General features: G+C 35.3%; 1 protein-coding gene across 1 annotated transcript in view; it reads left to right on the forward strand.

Moving 5' to 3' along the window:
- Positions 1-25,427, forward strand: part of LOC136037674 (methionine synthase reductase-like) — a gene marked incomplete at its 3' end in the record, with an annotated part of 463,030 nt that extends 437,603 nt beyond the window's left edge. The window contains 5 exon segments of the mRNA XM_065720415.1: positions 2,199-2,316; positions 8,088-8,317; positions 10,117-10,289; positions 18,162-18,299; positions 25,293-25,427. Coding sequence (XP_065576487.1) covers positions 2,199-2,316; positions 8,088-8,317; positions 10,117-10,289; positions 18,162-18,299; positions 25,293-25,427 — 794 coding nt within the window.
- Positions 25,428-25,974: the final 547 nt, after the last annotated feature.

The following is a 25,974-nucleotide window of genomic DNA, read 5'->3' on the forward strand; positions in this document are numbered from 1 at the left end:
TTAGAGATTGGCTCCGATTTACCGATATATTATTGCGACAAGCCACAAAGGTTTAGGTTCCATTCCCCCTTTCACCCCCCCCCCCCTGCGTACAAAAAAAAACTATTGATTCTGTAATGTGCAATACTAGTTTGTCTTCAGGCTTTTTTTAATAATTAAATTTAATAATTAAATAAAAAAATAGTTTTTTTAACTGAAAGTATGCAGCGACATTAAAAGTTAAAACGAACAGAAATTACTCCGTGTATGAAAGGGGCTGTTCCCTTCTCAATGCCCCGCTCTTTACGCTAAAGTTTTTGACTATTTGATAAAGTAGAATTGAGAGAAAAAGTCAAACTTGAGCTTAAAGAGCAGGGCGTTGTTAAAAAAAACTTAATTTGAACTTTAAACTTGTTAAAAAAGTTAAAAAAAATGCTAGTTTTTTATTTAATTTCTGAACGTCTTTGAATTAATGCATGTTTGATTTTGGCTCTCCGCACGTAAATTATTAAAATAAATTTTTTTGGCTAAATGGCTTTCTCTTAGTTTTGATCAGATGATTTTAAAACAAAAGGGGTAGGGGAAGAGGCCTTGTTTTCGGTTACTTAAAAGTGCAACTAGACCTTTAATTTTAGAATTAGAATTTAATTTAATATTAATTCCTTTTTTGGCTAAATTGCTTTTCCTTAGTTTTGATCAGATGATTTTAAGAGAAAAGGGATGGGGAGGATGCCTTGTTGCCCTCCAATTTTCCCGTTACTTAAAAGGGCAACTAGAACTTTTAGTTATTAACGATCGTTTTTATTAGTAAAAAATATAGGTAACTTAAGAATTAACTTATGTAACGAACTTCTATTTTCGTATATTTTTATTATGTATATGAGATGGTTTGTTCCCTCGTTAATACCTCGCTCTTAACACTAAAGCTTAAATTTTGTCCCGATGCTTTAAGAATGACCCCTGAATCAGAAAGGCCGTAGAATAAATAGTTGAAATTACTAAAAATACTTTAGCGTAAAGAGCAAAGTATTCAGGAGGAGAAGAACCCCTCATATGCTGAATAATATCTGTTCGTTATAAGTTTTAATTTTGCTCCTTACTTTCAGTTGAAAAAACTATTTCATATTTATTTTTTCATTGCCTTTTTTATATTAATGCTACAAAATCCTGTGCTCCCTTCATTGAGTTTCTGTTCCCCCATAGCCCCCTCCCCTCAACCCCACCCCCAAACCAAAAAATCCCCCTGAAAACATTTGTACACTTCCCAATAACCATTACTGTATGTAAGCACTGGTCAAAGTTTTTAACTTGCAGCCCCTCCCCCGGGGACTGTGGGGGAGTAAGTCATCCTCAAAGACATATTTATTATGATTTTCGACTATGATGAACAAAATGGCTATCTCAAAATTTTGATCCGGTGACTTTGGGAAAAAATGAGTGTGGGAGGGGGCCTAGGTGCCCTCTAATTTTGTTGGTCACTTAAAAAGGGCACTAGAACTTTTCGTTTTCGTTAGAATGAAACCTCTTGCGACATTCTAGGACCATTTGGTTGAGACGATGACCCCTAGAAAAAAAATAAATAAATAAACTCGCACCCGTGATCGGTCTTCTTGCAAAAAATACGAAGTTCCACATTTTTGTAGATAGGAGCTTGAAACTTGTACAGTAAGGTTCTCTGATACGCTGATTGCGATGGTCTGATGGCGTGATTTTTACAGATTGTATGACTTTTAGGGGATGTTTCCCCTATTTTTCAAAATAAGGCAAATATTCTTATGCTCGTACCTGTTGATGAGTAAGACTAAATTTGATGAAACTTATATATTTAAAATCAGCACAAAAATCTGATTATTTTGATGTATCTTTTAGTATCAAAAATACTTTTTTTTAGAGTTTCGTTTCGTATTGAGCCGAGTCGTTCCTTACTACAATTCGTTATCACGAACTGTTTGATATGCGTTGCGTATCGTCATGTGACAGTTTTGGAGCAGAAAATTAGAGCTAGGCTCTGATTTATCGATATATTTTAGTGGTAAGCTTGTTACTTTCTCCTGTTCTCGATAGAAAATGAATAAATAATATAAACGAAATTATTTGTATAATAATTCCAATAAAAATAAATAAATACAAAAATAATTCTATAGGCAAGTTTGTCTGTAATTTCACTGCCATTGTCAGTAATGTTTCTATTAACTAACGAAACTAAATTATTATTTTAGGATTAGGTGATAGTAACTATACAACATTCCTTGGTTTTCCAAAAGATTTTAAGAAAGCTCTTGAAGATAAAGGAGCTAAATCCTTTTATGCGTCTGGCTGGGCCGATGATGCCGTTGGGTAAGTTTCTTTCTGTACATTTTTCCTTAAAACGAGAAGGAAGATACTTTGTAATTCCTGATAAAGCAGTTTGAAACACGAATCTTCAAAAGCGCATATCCTTGGGCATTGCAGCCCCCTTAAAACGTCCTGAGCACTGATAAAGGATCAATTGAAGAGCAATAATACGCATCACTCTGGGGGAATCAGAGACCTCAAGCTAAAATAATAAAATAATCTTTTGACGCTTTCTAAAAAAACAAAAGCAAACAAACCTGAAACTATTTTATATTGTCAAGTACAATGTAACCAAACTTTTAACGTCAGTAAGCATCGAAAAGGTGGATTTATTATACCCTGATGGAGCTGGAGTAACGCAAACAAATAGGACTAATGACTTCTCAAACACCCCGAAACACCCACCCACCACTAGTTTTGAAAAGAAAGGTAGACGAATTGCATCTTATTTGAACTGAGATGATGCAAAGACTACAAATCAGTATAATTGGAGGATCAAAGTAAACCCCTAACCATCCCCCTCTCTTTTATAGAGATTTATATAACTAAGAAAGGTACATGGCACCTTTTGAACTGGAATCATGGGAGGGTTTTCAGAGTGTATGATTAAGGACCAAAGTGACCAGTGGAGTTTTTAACAACCTTATCCTTCCAACTACTCAGACTAGCCAATTGGTTAAGGCGTTAGACTCAATATCTGGTCCCCATATAGGGTTTTGGGATCGATTCTCACACTTAACTGCCCTTCCAACTCATTTTCAAATTTTTGTAAAAATTATGCATCTTGCATATCTTTTTTAACCAGTATCAGTCAAAGATTTTAACCTCTATAACTAGATTCACAACGTAGTCATGTGGTCCCTCCAACACCGACCTACTCCTCCAAATTTTCAGCAGAAAGGTAGATCTCACCTTAAACTCTCCTTTGTCTCCAGAAGTACTTGAGGTAGAGATATGGAGTCTCAAGTTCTCACGTTATCCTCCTGCCGCCAGCACATCTGTTCACTTGGGCGGCAGAAATATATAGTGACAGCGGAGATAGAGATATGACTGGAATGTCATGCATAAGATGTTGTTGGGATGATCCTTCCTCCTTGATCATGTTTATTGTCTCTGGAAAGCTGTCTTGAGAGTTTTTAAGAAACGTATCCCATTCTCAAGGCATGGCTTACATGTTGCCATCAGCATTGGCGAACGATATTTATATTTTTTCGGATCTTAGCATTTGAGATTAATCTCTGTTGTGTATGTTCAGGATTCTACGGAGATATATTTTTTCAGAGGCCAAAATCTTACGCTTTTGTTCTCCATTAACATGCCATGATATGTCGGCATACGTCAGAATCGACAGAACATTTCTATTAAAGAGTCTAAGCTTGAAATAAATTAAGAAAATGTTTGATCGCTTAACCCTGCTTAAAGCTCTACTTACTTTCGCTATACGGGAAATTACTATGTCAATATGTCCTCCTTCATCCGCAAAACGTTTCTTAACCACCTCGAAATTTCTCATTATAGCCTTAGAAAGCGGGTTTGAACCACATTATTTTGACCGCTTACTTTTTTAAATACGGCCAGTCAGATGTGTAACCAAAACAATCCGTGGACAATATTTATGAAAAATATATAACAAATCCTTCGCCGTCTTTCAGAGTGCCCACGCTTCAAGACCATAGTTGACCACTTTCACGACCGTAGCTTCTAATATTAAAATCTTAGTTCGTAGACTTATCTTCCTATTCTTCCAAACTTTTTTAACTGTGAAAAAACATCCTGAGCATTGATTGTTCTACTTTTAACATGTTCACTGCGCCCACCGTCTTTACCCATAATGCTACGTAGGTAATGAAGCTGTCCACCTGCTACTTCTATTACTGCCAAGCCTAAGGACATTAATGTAAAAATCTCAGGGAATTTTGAAGGGATGTTTAACTGTTAATATTATCAAAACACTCTGTACATACAGGGTGTCAAAAGGGTGTATCAGCAGTGTGCCATGAACTGCTTACGTTATTAAATTTAAACTTTCAGGGTATGTTGAGGGGCTAACCAAAAGCATTACGTGCATACCACTACAAATGGCACTGCTATTACGATTCTTGCTGCTACTATCTAAGGGCTAAGGGTATCCAGACGAAAGGGGATGCTGAACTAAATTTTAATACATGTGCCTTCACGTTGTCAAAAAGGCGTATCAGGAATATCTCAGTAACGGATTGGAGCATTCATTTGAAATTTTCAGGATATTACGAGCGAGGTATTGAACTAACAAAAAGGCATTATGTGCATGCTAGTGCTGCTGCTGCACTATGAGTGAGGGCGTTAAGATGAAATCGTTGTTGAATATTAATTTGAAACATTAATTGAAAATATTTGTATGCAGGTTGTGAAAACGACGTGTCAAAAATGTCTCAAGGTCGGCGTGGTGCTATAAGTTGAAACTTTCAGGGCATGTTGAGCAGGATGTAGAACTAACCAAACGGCACTATATGCATACTGCTGTTACTATTGTTACTCGTTCTTTTATTACTGCTACTTCAAAGGCTAATATCATTAGGGTGAAACTTTCAAGGAATGTTGGAATGAACTAAATCAAAACACACTATGTGCATTCAGGTTCTGAAAGGGCGTCTTTTGACTTACCTTGCTGCGTCCACTTGAATAGATCCAAAGTTCCAGTTGGGCCAAGACTAAATGTGTCGTAAATTAAAGTTGGATCCGATAGAAATATTTGTTGGTCCTTATATCCCATTTTTAAATTTAAAACTTGAAGTCCATTGGCCTTCTTCCCCGATCTTCCCCAATCTTCCGATATTTTTAGCTCGACCTCCAACAGACCACGTTTGAGATGTTACATATATACCATTATGTACATTATATATACCATTACCGTATTTTATATTTTATATTTTATATTTTTATATTTTATATTTTATGTTCTAGAGGCCCAAAAGAAAGTTCAGACATCTTTTTTTAGGCCTTGTTTTGTCATATTTAAATTATGCTGACGACGTCCTGAATCTTAGTCGGACCATTTCTGGCATTGAGGTTATATTTTCCGAATGCAGGAAGATAGGGCTTGAGTTTAATGCTGAAAAGAGTGAAGTTGTGTCAATTGGTATGCCGCGCAATCGGCCCATCCCTGAAATCGTTTGTCTTGAGGCTCATCCTGTTAAGCTGTCGCCAAGCACAATTACCTTGGAGTACCCATTGGAATACCCAAAGAAGTACCTTGGATTACCCATTGGAAGTGCCTTAAAGCATACTCTAGAATTTCTAGCTGCAAGGCTCCGCAAGGCATACGGCCTGCTTGTTCTTTGCAAAGCACGCTATAATAGAAGAGTGATTTCTAAAATTTATAACGTGTTTTCTGTGTCCCATTTATTAGCTTTGTCACCTTTTTGGAATATTTTTATTACGTCAGATAAAGGAGCTTGTCAGTAAATTTTATTTTCATTACGCTAAGTTCCTACTGGGTGTACCTCTGTGGGCCAAAAATCGTTGTATGGTTTCTTCATATGGAGTTGTCGATCCGTTTGCTGTTGTCGCGGAGCGTAAGTTATGCTTTGAACAGAATTTTGATACTTCAAATAGTTTATTTAGTACATTTTTATTAAAAAAATTCCTATTGAAGTTGCTTTTTGTTTCCTTCTCCCCCCCCTTGTATGCTCCATTTTGAAACCATTGTGTGTTTATTGGGTTAATAAAGTTTCATCCATTGTTACCATTATTACATGCCTATATATTACCAATATGTAGCACATATATACCATTCTGATACCCTGGATATGTGGTTTGTTTCGATTAATAACCAAAAAGAACAATCTATGGTATACTGTCATCCGTAATGTGCCCTAGCCACCTCAACCTTTCCTCTAGTATGATTTTTGCCTAGCTTGAATTGTGCGTTCTTAAGATTAATCATAGCAGAAAAAAAGACAGAGTCAGTCTTGCAGATAATGTTATGATTTCCTCCTTCCGTTTTTTATTGATTATTCTAATCCCCATATGGTTTGTCTTGTTTTTGCTTCTGCTTTCGATTCTGTGTTTGCTCCTCTTCTCTTAGTACCAGTAGGCCCCTAAACTTATTAATGCCACAGTGTCAGTTGCACTTAATGAAAAAGGATTTGTATTTGGAGCCAGTATTTTATAACATCTAACTGGACAACGGAACCTGGTACAACTTTTGACCACTATTAAATGTTATTTAGTGTATACATCTTATAGAAGTTAAGCCTTAGGCTTTTTTCTTAGCTGATTAAACCATGGTTGCAGTGATTGCTACGACTAGTAAAGAACGAAGCATGGCCGATAGTAGCCAAAAATAAAAAAAAACGCGTTTTAAAACAAACTGCCCAGGGAGAAAAATTGGTATTTTTATCTGATTCAGGAATGGTAAATATGATCTCGATTAGTCTTAATAGCAATTAAATAAAAATTTTCTTCCCCTTTTTCCCTCCTCAATACATCTCTCTTTACGCTGAAGTTTTTTAGTACTTTTGAAAGAACTTCTTACTCTAGTAAAACGACCTTACTCGAGGTATGTGTTTAAGGAGTGGCTCTTAAAGAATAGGGACGAAATATATAACTTTAGCGTAAAGAGCCAGGTATTTAAGAGGGGAACCCCTTCTCCCCCCCCCCTTGTATGCATATTAACATCTTTTCGTTTTAAATTTTAATGTTGATTCTTAATTCTTAATTTTTTTTTTTCTGATCGTTTTTTAAATAATGCCAGGAAAACTTGCTTCCCTCCGTGGAAAATCTTCTCCATTGAAAGCTCCTAACATGTACCCCTTAATCAATTCCATTCTCGCTAGAAAATACCCCCTTCCCCTTCTGCCGGAAAATGTTTTGCAGACGATTCCACCTGGGAAAATCATGCCGAAAATCTACTCTGAGGAGTGAAAATTTGTTCCGCAGAAAGCTCCTTCGCGGATTATTTCTCCCGCGGAAAATTCTTCATGGAGAATTTTTCTCGTGAAAAATCACCCCCCAGGAGAAAACTCTCTAGAGGATTCCAAAGGAATGAAAATTTCCCCCTAACAATTCCCCTTTACATCTCCACGCGTAAAATTGAAAAGAGAAACTATAACAAATAGAAAAAGTAAATTGTATAGGTATTTTGGTAAATTCACTTAGTGTATATTTCCCCTGGAAACTTCACTCCCCCTAGAAACTTCCCTACTCACAAAAAATCCTCCTTTTGAAAAATCGCCCCAGTAGAAAATTCAGGCCCATCTCCTGTAAAAATGTCTGTATATTTCCAGTAACAAATACCATATGTAAACAATCGGCAAATATCATAACTAACAGACCTTTCCTCAGGGGTTGTGGAGAGTCATGTTATCCCCAGATGAATAGCTATTGAACCTTTCAACTATATTTGACAAAACATCTATCTCAAAATTTTGATTGGACGACTTTGGGGAAAAAGGGATGGAAGGGAGTTAGTTGTCCTCCATTCTTGGTCACTTTAAAAGGACACGGGCATTTTTAATTTCCGTTCAAATGATTCCTGTTCCAATCCTTTTGGACCATTGGTTCTTTACGATCACTCCTGGGAAAAAAAGAATAAAATAAGTAAACTTGTGGCAAAACAATACAAAATTCCAGATTTTTGCCGATGGGAGCTTGAAACCTCTACCGAAGAAGCTCACTGATACGCTGAATCTGTTGACAAGATTTTCAATAAGATTCCTTGGCTTCTAGGGGGTATTTCCTCCATTTATTAAAGTTGCTTCTAAATACATAGTCTATAATAATGTCCTTTTTAGTTTAGAAACAGTTGTTGATCCGTGGATAGAAGGTCTATGGCCTGCGCTAGACCGACACCTAAAAGGAGAAGAAGAAGAAGAAGGGACAATAGAACTACCTGAAGACATGAAGCCTTTTGGAGTTATTGATGAAGAGCCTCAGAAACCGATTGAAGGAATCGAAAAAGGAGTTCAAATTGTTGAAGATCCCAAATTGACCAATGGAACTGGGGGAAAACAGTTCGAGAAGGGTTGGTTGTCTTTTGTTCTTATTTAAAAAAAAGGACCGAAAAGCTTTTTGTCTGTGTGATTTGAAACTTACACCCATAAGTCTTTGAGCCAACGGTATTTCAAACTTTTATAAAGAGGGTTGTTAGGGGACCGGAAAGTGATTCATGAAACTTCTTGGCTTTGATTGGTCTGAAACTTTGACCTATCACAACTTGTGATTCACAAGTCCTTGGACCGAAAGGGACTGGTTTCTAGCCTTCTTCCGTCTTTTGTAGATGTCTCTTTTAGCTGTACACCAGTGTTTATGAAATTCTTAAATTTTCCCGAAAACTCGGCTAATCCCATTTTTTCAGAATATTTCCGCCAATAACTAAAATATGTACTAAAATATGTACTAAATATGTACATAAAATATGTACTAAAATATGCACTAAATATGCAAATATGTACTAGTCGAATGAGTTGTGTATAATTGAAGCGGTTATTAGTTGAATTGTGAAAAAAGTATGACATAGCCTTAAATCCTCTAGTTTCTTGTTTATAATCCTGGGGACAATGAAAGTGAGATATGATTATTTGAATCGGTCAAGTTGAAAACTACACTACCATGTATGTTTTCAATTCTTGTAATTGGGAATTCACTTTCTTATGAAAAAGACCTCTGTATGCAATTGTACAGTTTTTGGTACTAGCGGGTTCCGAATGTAAAAAAAAAAAAGTTGAGTGAAAAATCAGAAAAAAATAAACAAAGTGAACAAAAAATAAAACTATAAAAAAAATAAACAAAAATAAACAAATAAACAAAACAAAGTGGCATAAAACAGTTTTAAGAAGTTGAAGCTTCACTTTGAAGATTGTGTTTTCACCGGGAATTAAGAAATTGCTGACTTTTCAATTTTCATGGACGAAAAGTAATGCCAATTTTAACTAATTAATATAGCTATTTTCTCTGTTTAATGTGGCGACAGTTGCGAAAATGTGGTAGCTCCCTAAAAGCTTCATAATTTTGAAACTACCGAAAGAAAATCCTAGAAATTTGTGGTTTTCTGCTATAAATATACTCAAGCGGGATCCAGATGGCAAAACAAATCTTATTTTTGTGTCTTCATAACTTTAAATGGTAACTTTTACCATATACTGACTTCTGCCTTAATTTTACTACTTACTGACATTTACCGTTTAGGTAACTTTTACCATTTTTTCCTTGTAATTTTTTTTTCCATGGATAATTCAATAGATACGTATGTTGATACAAGATATGTTGTTTAATTTTATTGATACGCATACGCAAAGGGATACACACCGTTCATGCTGCCTTGGAGAGTTTTTTTTTTGTTTAATTTTTTTACTTTTAGAGCTAAAACGGTTGAAACATATGTGTCAAATATTAAAGAATTAAGAACATCTTCAACTGAGTTTATTTTTATTTTTTACTTTTTTTTGACATTTTGCCTCTCCAGAAGAAAAGTTTTCACCTATCCGATTTTAAATCGTTTTTAAATCGTTTCACCTTCGGTTTTTAAATCGAAGTCTCAAAAGTACTTGAGGCCTCGAAAGCCTCAGAAGTATCTAATGTCTTGTAATACAATTCAGTTTTCCTTCTTATTTGTTATTTTTTTTTTTTTTAAGACTTAGGTAAAATGTACTTGCGTCTCTTGGAAGACATTTTCTATGATGAAACTTGCACCTGCGTCTTGAAGAAGTTTAAAAAAAAAACGGTTTGGTCCGGGATTTGAAGCGGTGTGTGTGTTGTGGAAGTGCCTATGGCGTCACTACTCATATCAGGTTCTTTTTTCAAAATATATTTTTATTTATTTAGAAAAATCATTTGAAGAATTGGTGTCAACTGATGGCCATAAAGATGAAAAGCATAATGAGCAAGCCAGTCGTCCAACAATATACATATCCAGAGATCTGAGTGGAAGGACTTTGAAAATTCCTGCTCTTCCGAGAGAGAAATTCCACATTGAATTCTTAGAAAATGATATTTTTGTAAGTCCTATCCCGTGTTTAACATCTTTGAGGTGATTCCAACATGTGTCATATGTGTATTCAGTCACGTACGCATATTTTTTTGGTTGGGGGGGGGGGGGGGTACCAGGAAATGTAAACTTTATTTGACAGATTGAACAAAAATTGTTCAGAAATTAGGAAAAATATAGGATTCTTGTGTTATGGGTTCCAAGCCCCCCCCCCCTCTCCTTGCGTACGTCTCTGGACGTCATAATTTATATTAAACTTTAGACAGTATGTGTTTTTACAACTGCCCTCAGTCTTTTCTTCCGTGGCATTAGAAAAGGTTTCGTAGGCTGCTAGAAACAGCCGAACCTAGAAATTTAAATCTTCTTATGGCTTTTTCATATTGCTTCTATAAAATGATTTGAATCATTTAAAATGATTTGAAGTATTTGAAAGTTTTATTTTTGATTGTTTATTTGAGGACATAAATGATAATATTGATCCCCAACAATTTGGATTTAGATCCGGGCATAGTACTGTTCATTATTTGGTTGCATTGTTGGATACTATCCTTAAGCACTTAGAAGATAATGGGGCCTATGTTGATACATTATTTGCAGACATAGTTAAGGCTTTTGATAGTCTTGATCATAATGTAGTTGTGGAAGAAGCAAAGGCTATGGGTGCCGGTCCATTTGTTGTACGAATGCTCGCTAGTTTTCTTTTTGAAAGATCTCAGTGTGTCCAACTTCCTGATCATGAGCCATCTGAATTTGTAAATATTTTTTGTGGTTCGCCACAAGGGACTAAATTAGGCCCGCTTTCTTTTCTTATTGTTTTTAACCGTATTTTAACAACAATACGTGAGCGTTTTAAATTTGCTGATGATTAAACTGTTTTATCACTGCGACTAAGCCCTCCGACTACTGAAGAGTCTGACTTGATCAAAATCTATCATGATCTAAAAGCTGAATTAGGAAAGGTAAAACTGACGGTCAGTGAAACTAAGAGCTCTTATATGACATTTTCCTTCCTAAAGGGAAACAACCACTCTTCTCATACTTCCATACTGCCAACAAAGAAAACTGTTAAAATACTTGGGATTCTTTTGGACGATGATTTAAGACGGAATTCGCACGTTGACTATCTGACTAAAAAAGGCGCCTCGCTTTTACATTCATTTTCCAACCTAAAAAGATTTGGTACACCAACTGAGGTTTTAAAGTCTGTATACTGCAGCTATGTTAGACCTTCTCTTGAGTATGCATGTCCTGCTTGGCATCCGGGATTGACAAAAGATCAAACAGATAGACTTGAGACGATACAAAAAAGAGCTGTAAAAATTATACTTGGACAAAACTACTCAACTTACGAGGATGCACTGAAACAACTCAATTTGGACTCACTTGATAGTCGTAGACATGGCTTAACATATAGATTTGGACTAAATTGTTTGAATTCCCTAACTCATTGTCGTCTACTGCCCAACCTTGAGAGCCCCTCAACTGAAGGACCAGTTACTAGACTCCGACAAATAAAAAAGAATTGTCCACAGTTACTGACTTGCTCAGCCTATAGTACTGAGAGATATCGCAAATCATTTGTTCCATATTTTACCCGTCATTTTAATAATATTGACGCGACTAATATTTAATGTTTGATTAATATGTGTTTGATTAATATAATGTTTGTTTAAATTTTCCTGTGAGTGTTTTGAAGGTATAAATTATTTTTGTCATGACATGCTAATGCTAGCTCCGGCTATTGTAGTGAATAAATATATTCTATTCTATTCTAAATGATATGAACACCCAACTTTTCAAGTTAAACACCTGTTATCTTTCGAGGACTATCCAATGTTAATAGATGCAACCTATACAGAAATTAACATCAAACAATGCTTGAAGGGGGGGGGGAGATATATTAGAAATTATATTTTGGCAATTGCGTTTTAAGGTGCTATATCAATTTGGCCGAAATAGAGCCAAAATGCTGAAAAAAATACAAATTCCGAGATAGTTAATCAATTTGACAACATTGAATAACCTCAATTTTAGCTCCGCCGTCCCCCATCTTGAAAATGAGAAAAAAACTTTTAGCATGACTAATGCATGACTAATAGCATGACTGATACAAAGACTAATGTGTCTCCTTTGTTTTGTTTTTTGTTTTTGTTTGTTTTTTGTTTTTGTTTTTCTTTATTTTTCTTTGAATCAAAGAGAATCTACTGCAGGGGTACCGAGACAAATGGTCTGGAATAGAAATCGATAAAGCAGAAAATAAAGATGTGTTTGGCCCCTCCTTAATTTTGAGTATCTTATTTTATTGAAAAATGACTTTTTTCATATTTTCATCAAAAAAATTAAAATAAAAGAAATTGTCCTCATCCTAGATATTGAAAAATGTGTTCTTCTCTCCTAGACTTTCTTGAATTGAAGTCACTAGCCTAGCTCTGTTAGTTAGTAGGCGATTTATGAAACTTGCTAAAGGGGCTGGGAAAGGTTGGGGAAGTTTACAAGATTAGGAATTGTAAACCTTAGGTCTAGAAATTTGACCATGGAGATGTGCTTAATATTTTTCTATGCCATATGGCACTTTGTGACGCTGTGATCAAGTCAAATTTACAAGGAGCAAGTGGATATAAAAACTAGGATTCAAACTAGCCCTTAAAAAGCGCTATGGTATTCCAGTGTCCCACTAGTGGTAAAGAAAGAATAAAAGACCCATCAGTACTTCCCATGCTAAAAGGTAATTTTGTGGTTGATCAAAGTGGGGGTCATTATTTTTCTGAATAGGATTTTTGACTATACTAACTTCAATAGTGCACTTTCAATTTCGATCCCGCGCCTTGTTCGAGGCTTTTCAGACTCTTTTTCAAAATCCATATAAATTTAGTTTTCGCAATAAAATTCTACTATTTAATTAATGGAGGTTATATTTATCATCATCCTTGAGTCAGCTATAAGTGGTAGTTTTTTCACTTGGCATTTTCTCCCTGTCCTTTTTCATTTTCGTGAATTTATGGTTGTGCTTGCAGGAACAGGGCAGTTACTAAAACTTTCCCTATCAGCTGAACCAAAAGCACTTTCATGCAGGGCTGCCACCTGGTGAAAACAAAATCGCTAGATTTTAGTGAGTTTTTGGTTGTTTTGTTCAATAATCTAGCGATTTTTGTGCTGATTTAGTGATTTTATAGTTAGCTAATATAGAATATCTTTAGCAGTAATAATAAATCACTTGGGGTGGCAACCATGCTCTCGTGATTCTGTAAGAATCAAGAGTAAATTATTTAACACTTTAAACACTAGTTGTGAATATTCGATCGTCAAATCCGCTCCTTTTCTTAAAACCACACTACTTTTCCCTGAAGACTGGACTGAACTGCACGGAAAACTGCACTGCACAGCTGAAAACTGAACTGAATTGTCATTATATGCAGCATACTTTAGTCTAATAAGTGTCATCGTATTAATTTTATTCCTGTCGAAATCAAGCTGCGGCATCTTTTTATGGGATTTCAGGCTATTTTTTGGAATTCTCATAAACCTGTTTTTGCAATGGACTTTTATCATTAAGATTAGTCGAAATAACTGTTGCCACTCCTAAATCAGCTTCAAATGGCGATTCTTCCTCACTTAGTAGTTTTTTTTTTCAAAACTTATTTTTAAATTTACGGTTACTATGGGTCAGATTTCGTTTTTTACTCGGTTGCAGCTTTCTCCAACAAATAATCATCTGACATCTATAATTTGACGAGTCTCTGATAAGAGGTCGCAGATAAGAGAGTATGGCTTTCGCAATCTTACGTTTATAACATAAAACCTAGTATTAAGCGATTATTCTGTTTAATAATTATAGATTTATGACGTCAATACTCTTATATAAATTCCTTCGCTGATTCAAAAATTTACATAATTTCTCTAACGCTTCAGTTTTAACTAATGAGTTTGTTTTCTTTTGTAAAACATGGGTGTTTTGAAACAAAAATAAATAATAATTTTTTAGATAAGTTTTCCCAGTTCTTGTGTCAAGTTTAGAAATAAAGCTAGATTTATAGCACATCCATATTTTTCAAGCATTAAGTTTATTTGCCGACTATCGCTCTTTAAAAAAAGAGAGTTTTTAACCAAAAGTTTCTTCCTCGAGGAGAAAAATTTCGGGGGGGGAGGAGTGAATATTCCAGGGGATAGTAAACAGATTATCAAGTAAATCTGATAGTCGAACAAAAAAAGCCATTGAATATGCTTTATAAAGCACCAAAAAAAGAATTGAATATTATAATCACCAAAAAAAGCACCAAAACATAAAAAAGCATTGAATATTATTGTATAAACACTAGAGAATGAAGCAATTCCCTAAACAGATTTGTAATAAACGGTAATCATAAATTCGGCTAATAATTATCAATGGACTATTATTGTACGGTTTTATTCGACATAGCATTCTGGAAGTGGGTTTTAAAAGGATATTGCCACCAGCGTTGCCAGCGAAGTATAATGTGCCGTTTTTGGTACAATTCAAAGTTCCTGGTACAATGCAGTAACATTTGGTATTTTAAGGTATAGTCCAAATGTATTTTGGTTTCTAGAAGGGGAACTTAGCTTTGTGCACTACTATGCATTTCCTTATCGAGTGATTAGCGGGTTGGACTTACAAAAAAAGGTTTTGTGAGATATATTTCCAAAAAAATTCCCTATGGTAACATATCTTTAACTAAATTATGTGAATTATAACAGTTCTTTTTGATCGTACCAATAGACATTTGAGACGCTGCCTGTGGGAGAAAACGGAAACATATTTTACTCAATGTTACATACTGGATGTACTTGTGAGGACTTTGTTATGTCTTCATGTACTAAAGAGTATGTTGCAGCGTTGCCAATGCGGTACAATTTTACCTCTTTTGGTGTAAATTAGATTTACTCAGTACATTCGAAATTTTTTTTTTACAATATTTCGACTTTACTTGCTCCATTCTTGCTAAGATATCTGTTCAAGGTTTAGTTTATTCAAAATTTTCTTCTGGTTATGGTAAATTTTTAACCTGCTATTCAGATAGTATAGACTAACCTCTTGTGGTACAATTTTAGTCGGAAAATGGGTATAGTTTATTTCGGAGTGTTGGCAGCGCTGGTTGTCAAATATTCATGAAACAAAAAGTTTTGCTTTTTTTTCCTTTGAATCTTTACGTTATTTGATTTATTGCTGTGTTTTCTTAAGATAATTTATCTTTTATATTCGTTTTTGGGGAAATACGTAAAACGTTGCTTGTCCTCAGCTTTTCACACGCAAAAATTACATCAACCATTAGGAAGGTTCTGGTCTTGAAACTGCTAGTATAACTTACACCCAGTATCAGACGCGTACTGAGGATTTTCCTAGCCTGGGGGGTAGTAGAAAAGGGACAGTGTGAACAAAAAAGTACAGAAATTTGAGAAAATTCTGTATTTTTCTGGAGGGGGTGCTGGCACCAAGGTCTTTAGCTTCAAATACTATTTGATTGGATAACTATTTTTTGTTATACATGCAGATAACATTAATAAAGGTCAGGTACGGTAAATCAAAAGGTGTTGTCTGGCATTTTTATAAAGTTTGGTTTATGGTTCACCCCTTTGAGAAAGGTAATGTGTGTCGATTGGTCTAATTCGTTTTCTCTTATCTTGCGCAGTGCTCTATATATATAAGATAACTTAAGATAAATAGGATAACAGGATAATAGATATATAAGATAACAAATAGGTAATGTGTGTCAATTGGTTTAATCAGTTTTCTCATATCTTGCGGAGTGCTCTCGATATATATGATAACAGGATAACAGATATATAAGATAACCAATAGGTAATGTGTGTCGATTGGATTAATCCGTTTCTCCTATCTTGCGCAGGGCTCTAGATATTTAAAAGTTTTGCGTTTTTCCTAAAATATACTAAAATTTTTAAAACACCGTTTTTTCTCACTTTGGAAGTAATTTAAAAGGAATTTTTGATATCAAAATTATTTTTAACACATCTTGGGTGCCCAAGCAAAAGTTTTTTTATAGACAACCGGGTCTTAAAAAAAAAACAAAAAAAAGAAGTTAAATACGATTTTTTGCTCTCCCGGAGAAAGTATTTTGTGTAACACGCCGCCGAATTATAATTAGTAACATAGCAGTAATTACAAAGTGTATCGTAAAATCAAGCATAAAAAGTTCTACATTATGTGAGGCACCATCACACTTAAACAAATCTGTTCAACAAAAATACTAGCCTATGAATCCGTCTAGAAAAAAGGATGTCATCAGCTCTCCTCCAAAAAATGAGTATGCATGACTGATATAGTCAGCCACGGTCTATGAAAATTATTGGCGGTATTTCATAAGAAATAAAAAAAAAACGCTTATTTCTTCGGATTAAACAATAGAATTATTTTTGGATTACTGCAGCCAAAATTGAAGACCGTCGGATAAACTACCCTCCTGACGCTAAAATTCATAATATCTTTGACAGTCTGGAAAAACACTTTATACTAAAATGTATAACATAGAGAAAAATACTAGAACTCTACTTGAAAATTTATTGGCACTGGAGCATACACCGGTACCGCAGGCTAATTTAATATCTCCTTGTCGAGTCCCTGTCTTTCCGTTTTTGCTCGAGTACGAGTCAGTTATTCAAAAACGAGACAAAATCACGCACTGTTGATGCATTCATTTTTGAACCTCAGGGGAAGGATCAGGGTGCATTTTTATGGTGGAGAATATGAATAAATGTATTTTATAGCAGTAACCTTAATTTCTCTGTGGAGGGGGGTCCGAGGGGCAATCTTATTACCGCTATGCACAGGAAAATTTACTGGCACTGGAGCATACACCGTTATCGCAGGCTAATTTAATATTAGATCCCTGGTCGAGTCCCTGTCTTTTCGTTTTTGCTTGAGTACGAGTCAGGTATTCAAAAACGAGACAAAAATCACGCACTGTTGGTGCATTCAGTTTTGAACCTCAGAAGAAGGATCAGAGCGCATTTTTTATGGACGAGGATGTGAATAAGTGTGTTTTATAGCAGTAACCTGAATTTATCTGTGTGGGGGGGGGGTCCGAGGGGCAATCTTATTGCCACTGTGCTAGAGGAAGAATTACAGTTTATTTATAAGTTTTAGAAGCGTAGTGCAGATGTTGAACTTTTATTACTAGTGTCTAAAAAGAGTGGAAAAGGGTTGAGGAATCAGACATTTTATTTTATCAGTGAATACTTTTTTTGTGTCAAAAATGTTTTGTGCTCGATTTAAGCATTTGAGTCTTTCTGATGTCAAATTTTTGAAGCGCATTTGATTTTTTTTTCTCTATTTGATTTTTTATGTTAAAGCACTTGATTGATCATTAGTTTTTTCAGTCTTTCACCTGGAAATGAGGATTAAAACGAAGGATTTTAAAACACTGCAGAGAAATAATGTGGCAGTCTGCCCATCAACACCACTACGATCACAAGAACTTTGCAGTGTATTTTTGTTTTCAGTGTTATTGAAGTGCGCTAGCCGAGTGGTTACTCCGCCGGGGTAACCCCGGTCGAGGTTATGTCTGTAAGAGCAGGGGCTCAAGTCCTGCTGTCGCTGATTATTTGGGACGGGGGTCAGTGGCTTAACCCTGTTAGCTCAGCCAGAGTTCGCCAAGATCTAAATAGGTACCCGGAGAATGTGGGGTAGGTAGACAGTAAGGGCGTATATAAGCACGGGATGCCCCCCCCCCCTTTGCACTTCTTGGCTGAAGGGCCATGAAACAGAAATCATTACCTCTGGCTTGGACTAGGGAGTGCCGGATCCCTCTTCCATCCTTCTTTTTTATTAAAAAACACTATATTTTTATTTTTAGATTGATCTTGTCTGCTTATGACGTGGTATTTTTTTCATTTTTAACCTATCTTTTAGGTACAATTTGATGCTAAAAGTTTGAAGCAATTGCCTTCAGCTGCTGGTCCCTTAGTGAATCTTCCTGTAAACAAAGCGAGGATGCTGACGACTTTTGATGCTGACAAGATTGCAATTGAAGTGACTCTAGATAAAAACGTAAGCCTTCTTTGAATCTATGTTGTATGAATTCAGACAAAACACTTTCTTTTGAAGACTTTTCTATTGACTAAAACATTTTTTTAGATCCAGGCATTTATTTGTATTTTAACCCAAAATTCGGAAACTCTTGAAGAGAATGAGTTTTTTTTTAAATAATAAAACCACATTTAAACCAGGAACAGGTGCGTACTGTTGTCGCTTTTTAGCGATTTCATAATTGTGGGTCAGAATAAAGAATGAAGTATTATGTTTATTACTGGAATTTCGTGTGATGCCACTTTGTACAGAGCTTATAACTGGTTAGCTTTTTCTATTTCCCTTAGGTAAAAACTAAAAAAGGGGGAAAGTAATTTAAATAGAAGAGGTTTTATTGATTTTTACTTATGTAGAGGCTGTTTTTAAAAGTCGTACACTCAATTAGAACATCAAGGGGATGATTGTGATGCTAGCGAGGGAAGCTTAGATCTTGAGGAAGGATGAATTTTTGGGAATTAATTTTCAGTAGCTAAGGTTTTAATTATATAGCTTTCATAACGTTGGCATAAATCAGTCCCTCTACGGAATTGGCTCCTCATAGATAGATATCTCTAAGTATAGAAATAGGAGAAGATCTATCTCTATGTAGAGGTATATCTGTCAGAATTGCGAAGTTATAATGAGAGCTTTTGGTGAAGCAAACTTCAAAGTTAGACTAAATTACGCTACTGAACATACCTCGGATTTATGCGTTTTCTGCCTCATAGATCGACATCTCTAAGTATAGAAATAGGAAAAGATCTATTTCTATGTAGAGATATATCTGTAAGAATTGCGAAGCTATAATGAGAGTTTTTGGTAAAGCAAACTTCAAAGTTAGACTAAACTACGCTACTGAACATACCTCAGATTTATGGGTTTTCTGCCTCATAGATCGACATCTCTAAGTATAGAAATAGGAGAAGATATATCTCTATGTAGAGATATATCTGTAGGAATTGCGAATTTATAATGAGAGCTTTTGGTAAAGCAAACTTCAAAGTTAGACTAAATTACGCTACTGAACATACCTCAGATTTATGCGTTTTCTGCCTCATAGATCGACATCTCTAAGTATAGAAATAGGAAAAGATCTATCTCTATGTAGAGATATATCTGTAAGAATTGCGAGGTTATAATGAGAGCTTTTGGTAAAGCAAACTTCAATGTTTGACTAAATTACGCTACTGAACATACCTCAGATTTATGCGTTTTCTGCCTCATAGATCGACATCTCTAAGTATAGAAATAGGAGAAGATCTATCTCTATGTAGAGATATATCTGTAAGAATTGCGAAGTTATAATGAAAGCTTTTGGTAAAGCAAACTTCAAAGTTAGACTAAATTACGCTACTGAACATACCTCGGATTTATGCGTTTTCTGCCTCATAGATCGACATCTCTAAGTATAGAAATAGGAGAAGATCTATCTCTATTTAGAGATATATCTGTAAGAATTGCGAAGTTGTAATGAGAGCTTTTGGTGAAGCAAACTTCAAAGTTAGACTAAATTACGCTACTGAACATACCTCTGAATTATGCATTTTCTGAATTGACTCCTCATAGATCGACATCTCTAAGTATAGAAATAGGAAAAGACCTATCTCTATGTAGAGATATATCTATAAGAATTGCGAAGTTATAATGTGGGCTTTTGGTGAAGCAAACTTCAAAGTTAAACTAAATCACCTGAACTTATATACACTCGTAGTTAAAATCGAAAGCACTGGTCGACATAAAACGATGTGGATAGTTGATTGAAACGGGCAATAGACCCTTTTTTTTTCTTTTCGGAAGTGAAATATCAATACAAAGGAATCTGGCAGGTCGTAGTAGCTCTGGACATAGGAAGCAGAGACCGGTGTGCACATAACCTAATTTAACTAACCAGAATTTAACATTTATAAACCGTCTTAACCGGGGGAAAACTAAACCTTTACTTCTAACACCGGAAAGGGCAATTCTGTTTTTTTTCAGAAGTTTGAATTTTTATTACTGCTGTTGTTTTTTTCTGGGTATTGGCAAGTGTTTGAAGTGTTAAATCATTTACTCTTGGTTTTTATAGATTTAATTACTGAACTTACCTCTGATTTATGCATTTACTGAATCTTTACTATCTCCAGGGAAGACAACATGTGTGGCCTCTTCTCTCCTTAACTTGTTAATAAGGGGGGGGGGGTTAATGCCAGAATTGCCTCTCACTCAACTGGACTATCTGTCTCGGCTTTTTCTACAATTAGCCATGACTTGATGCCCACAACTATTCCGTTTTAAATCAAATCGATTTTAATTCAATTATGGCTTACTCGTTAACGGGTTAATTTAACTATGAAACCGTTGAGAGAAGACAGCTTCCATTAACTTTTTCACAAAATATAAGGTTTATAATGTTAGAATAAAATGTACAGTTGATCAATCGGTTATGACTTTGCGTAAGGGACTTTTAGCAAAAGGTAAGGTGTATGTTGCATTGATCCGATTGCAGTCTTTAGAAGGATTCCAAACGAGGACTGGACTCTGACAAGGTTAAAGGAAAGGTACCTTGCGACGAGGCTGCGATAAAATGAGCAAATTAAATTAGACCTAGTCTCGTGAACTCGCTTTGCTCATTGTCGTAATTCACTAGTTTTTATCGTATCCTCATTGTAAGATGTCTTTCCTGTAAGCTTGTCATAGTCCAGATCTCAGATCACAATCTGCCCAATGGGATATATGCTTAAGCTTTTGTGAAATGTTCCTTAACCAACCGCTTAATCCTTTTCCACTGACAATTCCGATTATAAAATCATAATCTAGTTTATCAATGTGCCATTTTACTGATAATCCAGGTCATGAAAATACTGTTCCAATGACAGCCGGGATCGTGAGTTAATAATGTACATTTTCACAGCTATTACGGGTTTTGGTGGGTCGTCGGTGGGATTTGTAAGTATGACACACTGCCCGTCGGCCAAGTGCTATATAGCGATCGCAATTTCTGTCCGTCGTTCTGTTAGTCCTGGTTTTGCTACTTCGGGTACTTCCAGATAAGCAAGGACGATGAAAGTTGGCAGTAATATCAGGGACCGGACCAGAGGAAATTAGAAACAGTCACTTCCCGATTCGACCATCTGGGTGGGGGGGGGGTTAGTGGAGGGACGGTTAATTTGGAAAAATTAGAAAAGATATTTTAAAAATATCTCCTTGAAAGCCTGCACAATGCAGTGGATATGTGTTGATATTCAGTACCGAAGATGGTGCTCTCAAATCCTGACAGAGGCAAGTTTTATAAGTTTTTATTCTTACTTTGTCATTTTTAGTATCAATTTATAGTTTAATTTCAATTTTTTTTTTAAATGTCTAGCCTTGGATAGCACTTTTACCAGGAATATCAGTTTAGATCACGCTTTATGGTGATTTTAAATATGGAATATGCTATAGTATGGGCCAGCAAGCGTAGGAGGAGGTAGATCAAGCGATGGATTTAAAGCGATCAAAAATTATAGAAAAAGCTATTCAGCTTCAGAGGCAGAAATCCCGCGGTGATGCTTATCATGGTAACCTCCAAAGAAAAAACATCACCGCAATAACATTGCCGAACGTTGGTTCTTTCGACCTCGTCACAAGTACCATATGAGCTCTTGGCTTTTGGTTTTTTCCCCATTTTGTAATTCAACGATTCAGTTTTATAAGTTTTGTTCCCCTAATGATTCTAAATTATGTTTCAGGAAACCTGGTTTGTCAGTGTAATATGCCTTAAATGTACATTTTGAGTTGTAAATCTGTCTAGTGAATTTGGTTTGCTGCTATATTTTAAGATATTCCCTATTTCTTTGCAGATAGGTTATGTACGAATCGATAATACATAAAAAATAATTTTTTCAAAATAAATTGCAGTGTAGTTTTCATTTAGTTTTCATTAATCTTAAGGCTACTCAAGACTATGGGTATTCTCTTGAAACCGAATATCACTAATGGTCGTTTATGATTTGGTTCAATACCTTCAACCTATATATATATATTATCTTTATAAACGCGCAACAATTGTATTTTTATTTATGTATGTATGTGTTTTTCTTGAAAACAGCTTTTTCTTTTGCTGTTTTCTTTGTTGTGTATTAGCCTGGGGCAATAAATTAATTGAAAGTACAGTTTTACTGTTTTCCAAATACACCTATCTTAAAGTCACAATTGAGACAGACATTTTTGTTGCTGTTAGAGCTGAGCTAGCTTCACTAGAGCACTCAACGTTGCAAGGTCTGTGAATGTTTTATGTTATTTAGGGAACCTGCTTCTGGGAATACTTAAAAAACTCTGTTTATTGGCCTTTTCATCCCTTGAATTACCGTATTACTAAGAAAACATTTAAGAAAGAAGTCTTTTTCAAAGGGTATCTATTCTGCAAATATTTTTTTTGGTCTCTGTCGCTTTTCAAGCTCGAAAGGATGTAAAATAGAGGATTTTCACTTTAAAAGGGTGAAGTTAAACCTAAGAGATCGCTGTGAGGATTTTTCTGGAAAATTGGCATCCTGGGATATTCTGGCTTAAAAAAACGTTCTAGGCAGGTCAGAAGTTTCAGAAAATTCATTAAGAACCTTAATTTTAAAAGAAAAAAATATGTGACAACGTCGTTGCCAATAATTCACATCCTAAATGCTTTCTTGTTTTATTATAGAATTTTTTTTGTTTTTTTTTCCAGAATTGCTTTGAAGTCTAATTTGGGACTGTTAAATTCCCCTGCTTTTCCTCTGAAGCCCTTGTTTGATTTGAATTATGCGATGTTTATGAATTATAGAATTATGCCTGGGTATGTCGAAACAAACATATATCTAAGATTTTAGCGAAACTGATAATAATTTGTACTCTACAAAGGTATGTAGGAACTGACAAACTTTGAAGTTTGTTATAAATTAAGGCAGCTGCTTACTCCTCAAGGGACTTCCAAGTTAAATTAGGATTAAAAAGGCATAAAGTAAAAATTGAACATTTTGGTGCCAGATTCAAAAAACTTGTTCAGTTTTTAGAACGGTACTCAGAAACTTAAAACACTCAGAATACTGGCTCAACCAGTCAGTGTTCTACGGCTCAATTATCATTAGCCATCATTTACTTTGGCTATGATCCTCAGCCTGAAATAGCAGATAACAACAAATTTAGATCTTGAATGCTCAAAATACATGGAAGGGACTAACATTGTAGTTCATTCTACCTCCCGGTATAACCCAGCGGGTAATCTTATATCTATTTTAAAAAATGTGGATCGATCTTTATAGGCGTTCTTCCAGTAATCTTAGAAATCGTAGAAGATGTCTCAATAGCATAGGTGCTAGCTCTTATCGCAAAATAGTATCAAACTTCTCAAAACCTATAACCTAGGTGAGAAGATAAAATATAGCTACTTGAAAAGGGTAAGAAACTTGCTATTGATTTTTCTAATAACAAAGTAGAACTGACTTCAAAAATCGCAAAATCTGTTAATATCTACTCGCTAAAACTGCCCAGTGGATTCTGACCGATTAGCGACGCCGGTGGATGCGCGCAAGCTACTCTGGCAGTCGAATGAAAAACTGTTTCTCCCTGTACACCGTTTTCAACGGTTAAAATTTTCTATTTGACTAGTGCGATGACTCATCTCCAGCCTGAATTTTCAAACACTGATTAGAAAATTCTTCGTAGACGTTTAGACAAAAAATATATTTAATTAATAGCTACAGCCAGGGGTGAAACAATGAATTCAGAAAGGGAATAGTATCGAGTCAGGAAAAGGATATTTATCTGATAAATTGGGCCAGGGACCCCACAAGGATGTTACGCGTTAAAAAAATGGAAAGGAGAAACATCTAGAAATGTTATGATTTAAATAATATAAGAGAAAGTGAAGAATGAATCGATAGAGTGTGTGGGGACAAAGCATAGAGTGTGCTTTGTTTGAATGTATGTGATGTTAATCTAGCGGTCACAATTCGAGTTTTGTTTTATCACAGAAGATAAGGCTGATTGGGCATTTCAAATGTTTTTCTTTTTTACAGCTTATAACAAAGAACAGAACCTTTGCCAAGTAAAGCGTTTGCTTTACTTAAGAGCTAAAATACTAATTATAATCCAAACTAATACCCTTATTTAGGAAAATAGAAAGCATTTTTTTTTGTGTTTTTTTTTACTATAGCTATTACCTGTGAATTTTCCAAAGTTTTTTTTTGTGAAAAATAGTAATTTTGGCTAAAAAGATAAATTTTATAGCTTAGGGAATTTTTCCTAATCCAGCTGCTTGGGGTCATTCAAAATGAGTAGCCTGCAATTCTAGGTGCAATAATTTTTACCGGTAAATTTGCCATGTTTCAGGCTCCCCTCTCCCTCCTAGAAAAATGACCAAATACACCCACCATCTGGTATGTCATCACTCCCAAGACCATCTGCATAGCTGGCACTTTCATGATTTTTCCAGAATTTTTTTTTTTTTTTTTTATGATTTCTGCAGAAAAGGGGTTTCTTTTGGAATTGAAACAGTAGCATATATAAAAATTCCAGTATATGTATGAATGATCGAATGAGTAGGCCTCTAAAAATGGTTCTGACGACTGTAATACCCTCTACAGGCTCGTGCGAGTCAAATCGACTCATTTTGGAAAGAATTTTCCTTTCATCAACTTAGGTGTTGGGATGAAAAGAATCAGTTAAGTAGATGAAAAATTTTCATATACAAATTGGTCAATAAAATTTAATTTTGGGAAATTTTATATCCTACCAGACTGGCCTACCAGCGACAAAACGCGTGTCAGTTTTATAGAATCCTAAAAAAATATGGAAATAATAGCAAAAATCATAAGATTTTGCAGAGGGTGCTTCTCCAAAAAAGATCCCTTAACATAAGCTGAAGTACTCAACAAAAGCCCCCATGCCTGTCAAATTTTAAGTCGAGAATATTGAAAGAACTTATAAACAGAGTATTTGTAGTTTTTTTAGGTTAGATGTTTATTTTGAATTATATATTTAAAGGGGAATGATCTACCATGTGAGCCTGGTGATTCAATAGGCATTGTTTGCCCTAACGATCCATCAGAAGTTGCCCATATTCTGAGACGACTGGAAGTTGAAAATGTTTCAAATAAGATCCTGCAAATATGTGGAGAGGTATGTAGAAGTTTGCTTCCAGTTTAATGTTTAATGCTTCGTGTTCATTCATTCTCCCTGCTTTCAGTTTGCTTTCGGTTTGCTTTCAGTTTAATATTTAATTCTTCATGTTTATACATAATCCCTGCTTGGAAAACTATTCTAGAGTCATTTAGTAGTCACTTCCGACGAATATACCCTGAATACTCTGAATGTTATAAGTCAGTTAAACCCCTTTTAAAACAAAATAGTCCTAGGGAAAAAGGCATTTACAAGGGAGCTTAAACATTTTTTTCCAATTGTGGTGATTATGAGGATCATTGTTCATAGAAATTTAATGTGAGCCTGGTGGTTCAATTGGTATTGTTCGCCCTAACGTTCTATCAAAACTTCCGTTTATTCTGAAATGATCTGAAGTTGCAGGTGATTAATATAAGACTTGCACGTGTATTTGAAGAGGTAGGCTATGTAAAAGTTTACTTCTGATGTATGTAAAGTTTCAGGTGCAAAAATTCTCCCAACTTGATGGACTACCCTGGACTACCTGGAATATTACCCACTCTTTTGA

Source organism: Artemia franciscana, chromosome 17 (genome assembly GCF_032884065.1).
Source record: "Artemia franciscana chromosome 17, ASM3288406v1, whole genome shotgun sequence".
In the NCBI taxonomy this organism is placed as follows: domain Eukaryota; kingdom Metazoa; phylum Arthropoda; class Branchiopoda; order Anostraca; family Artemiidae; genus Artemia; species Artemia franciscana.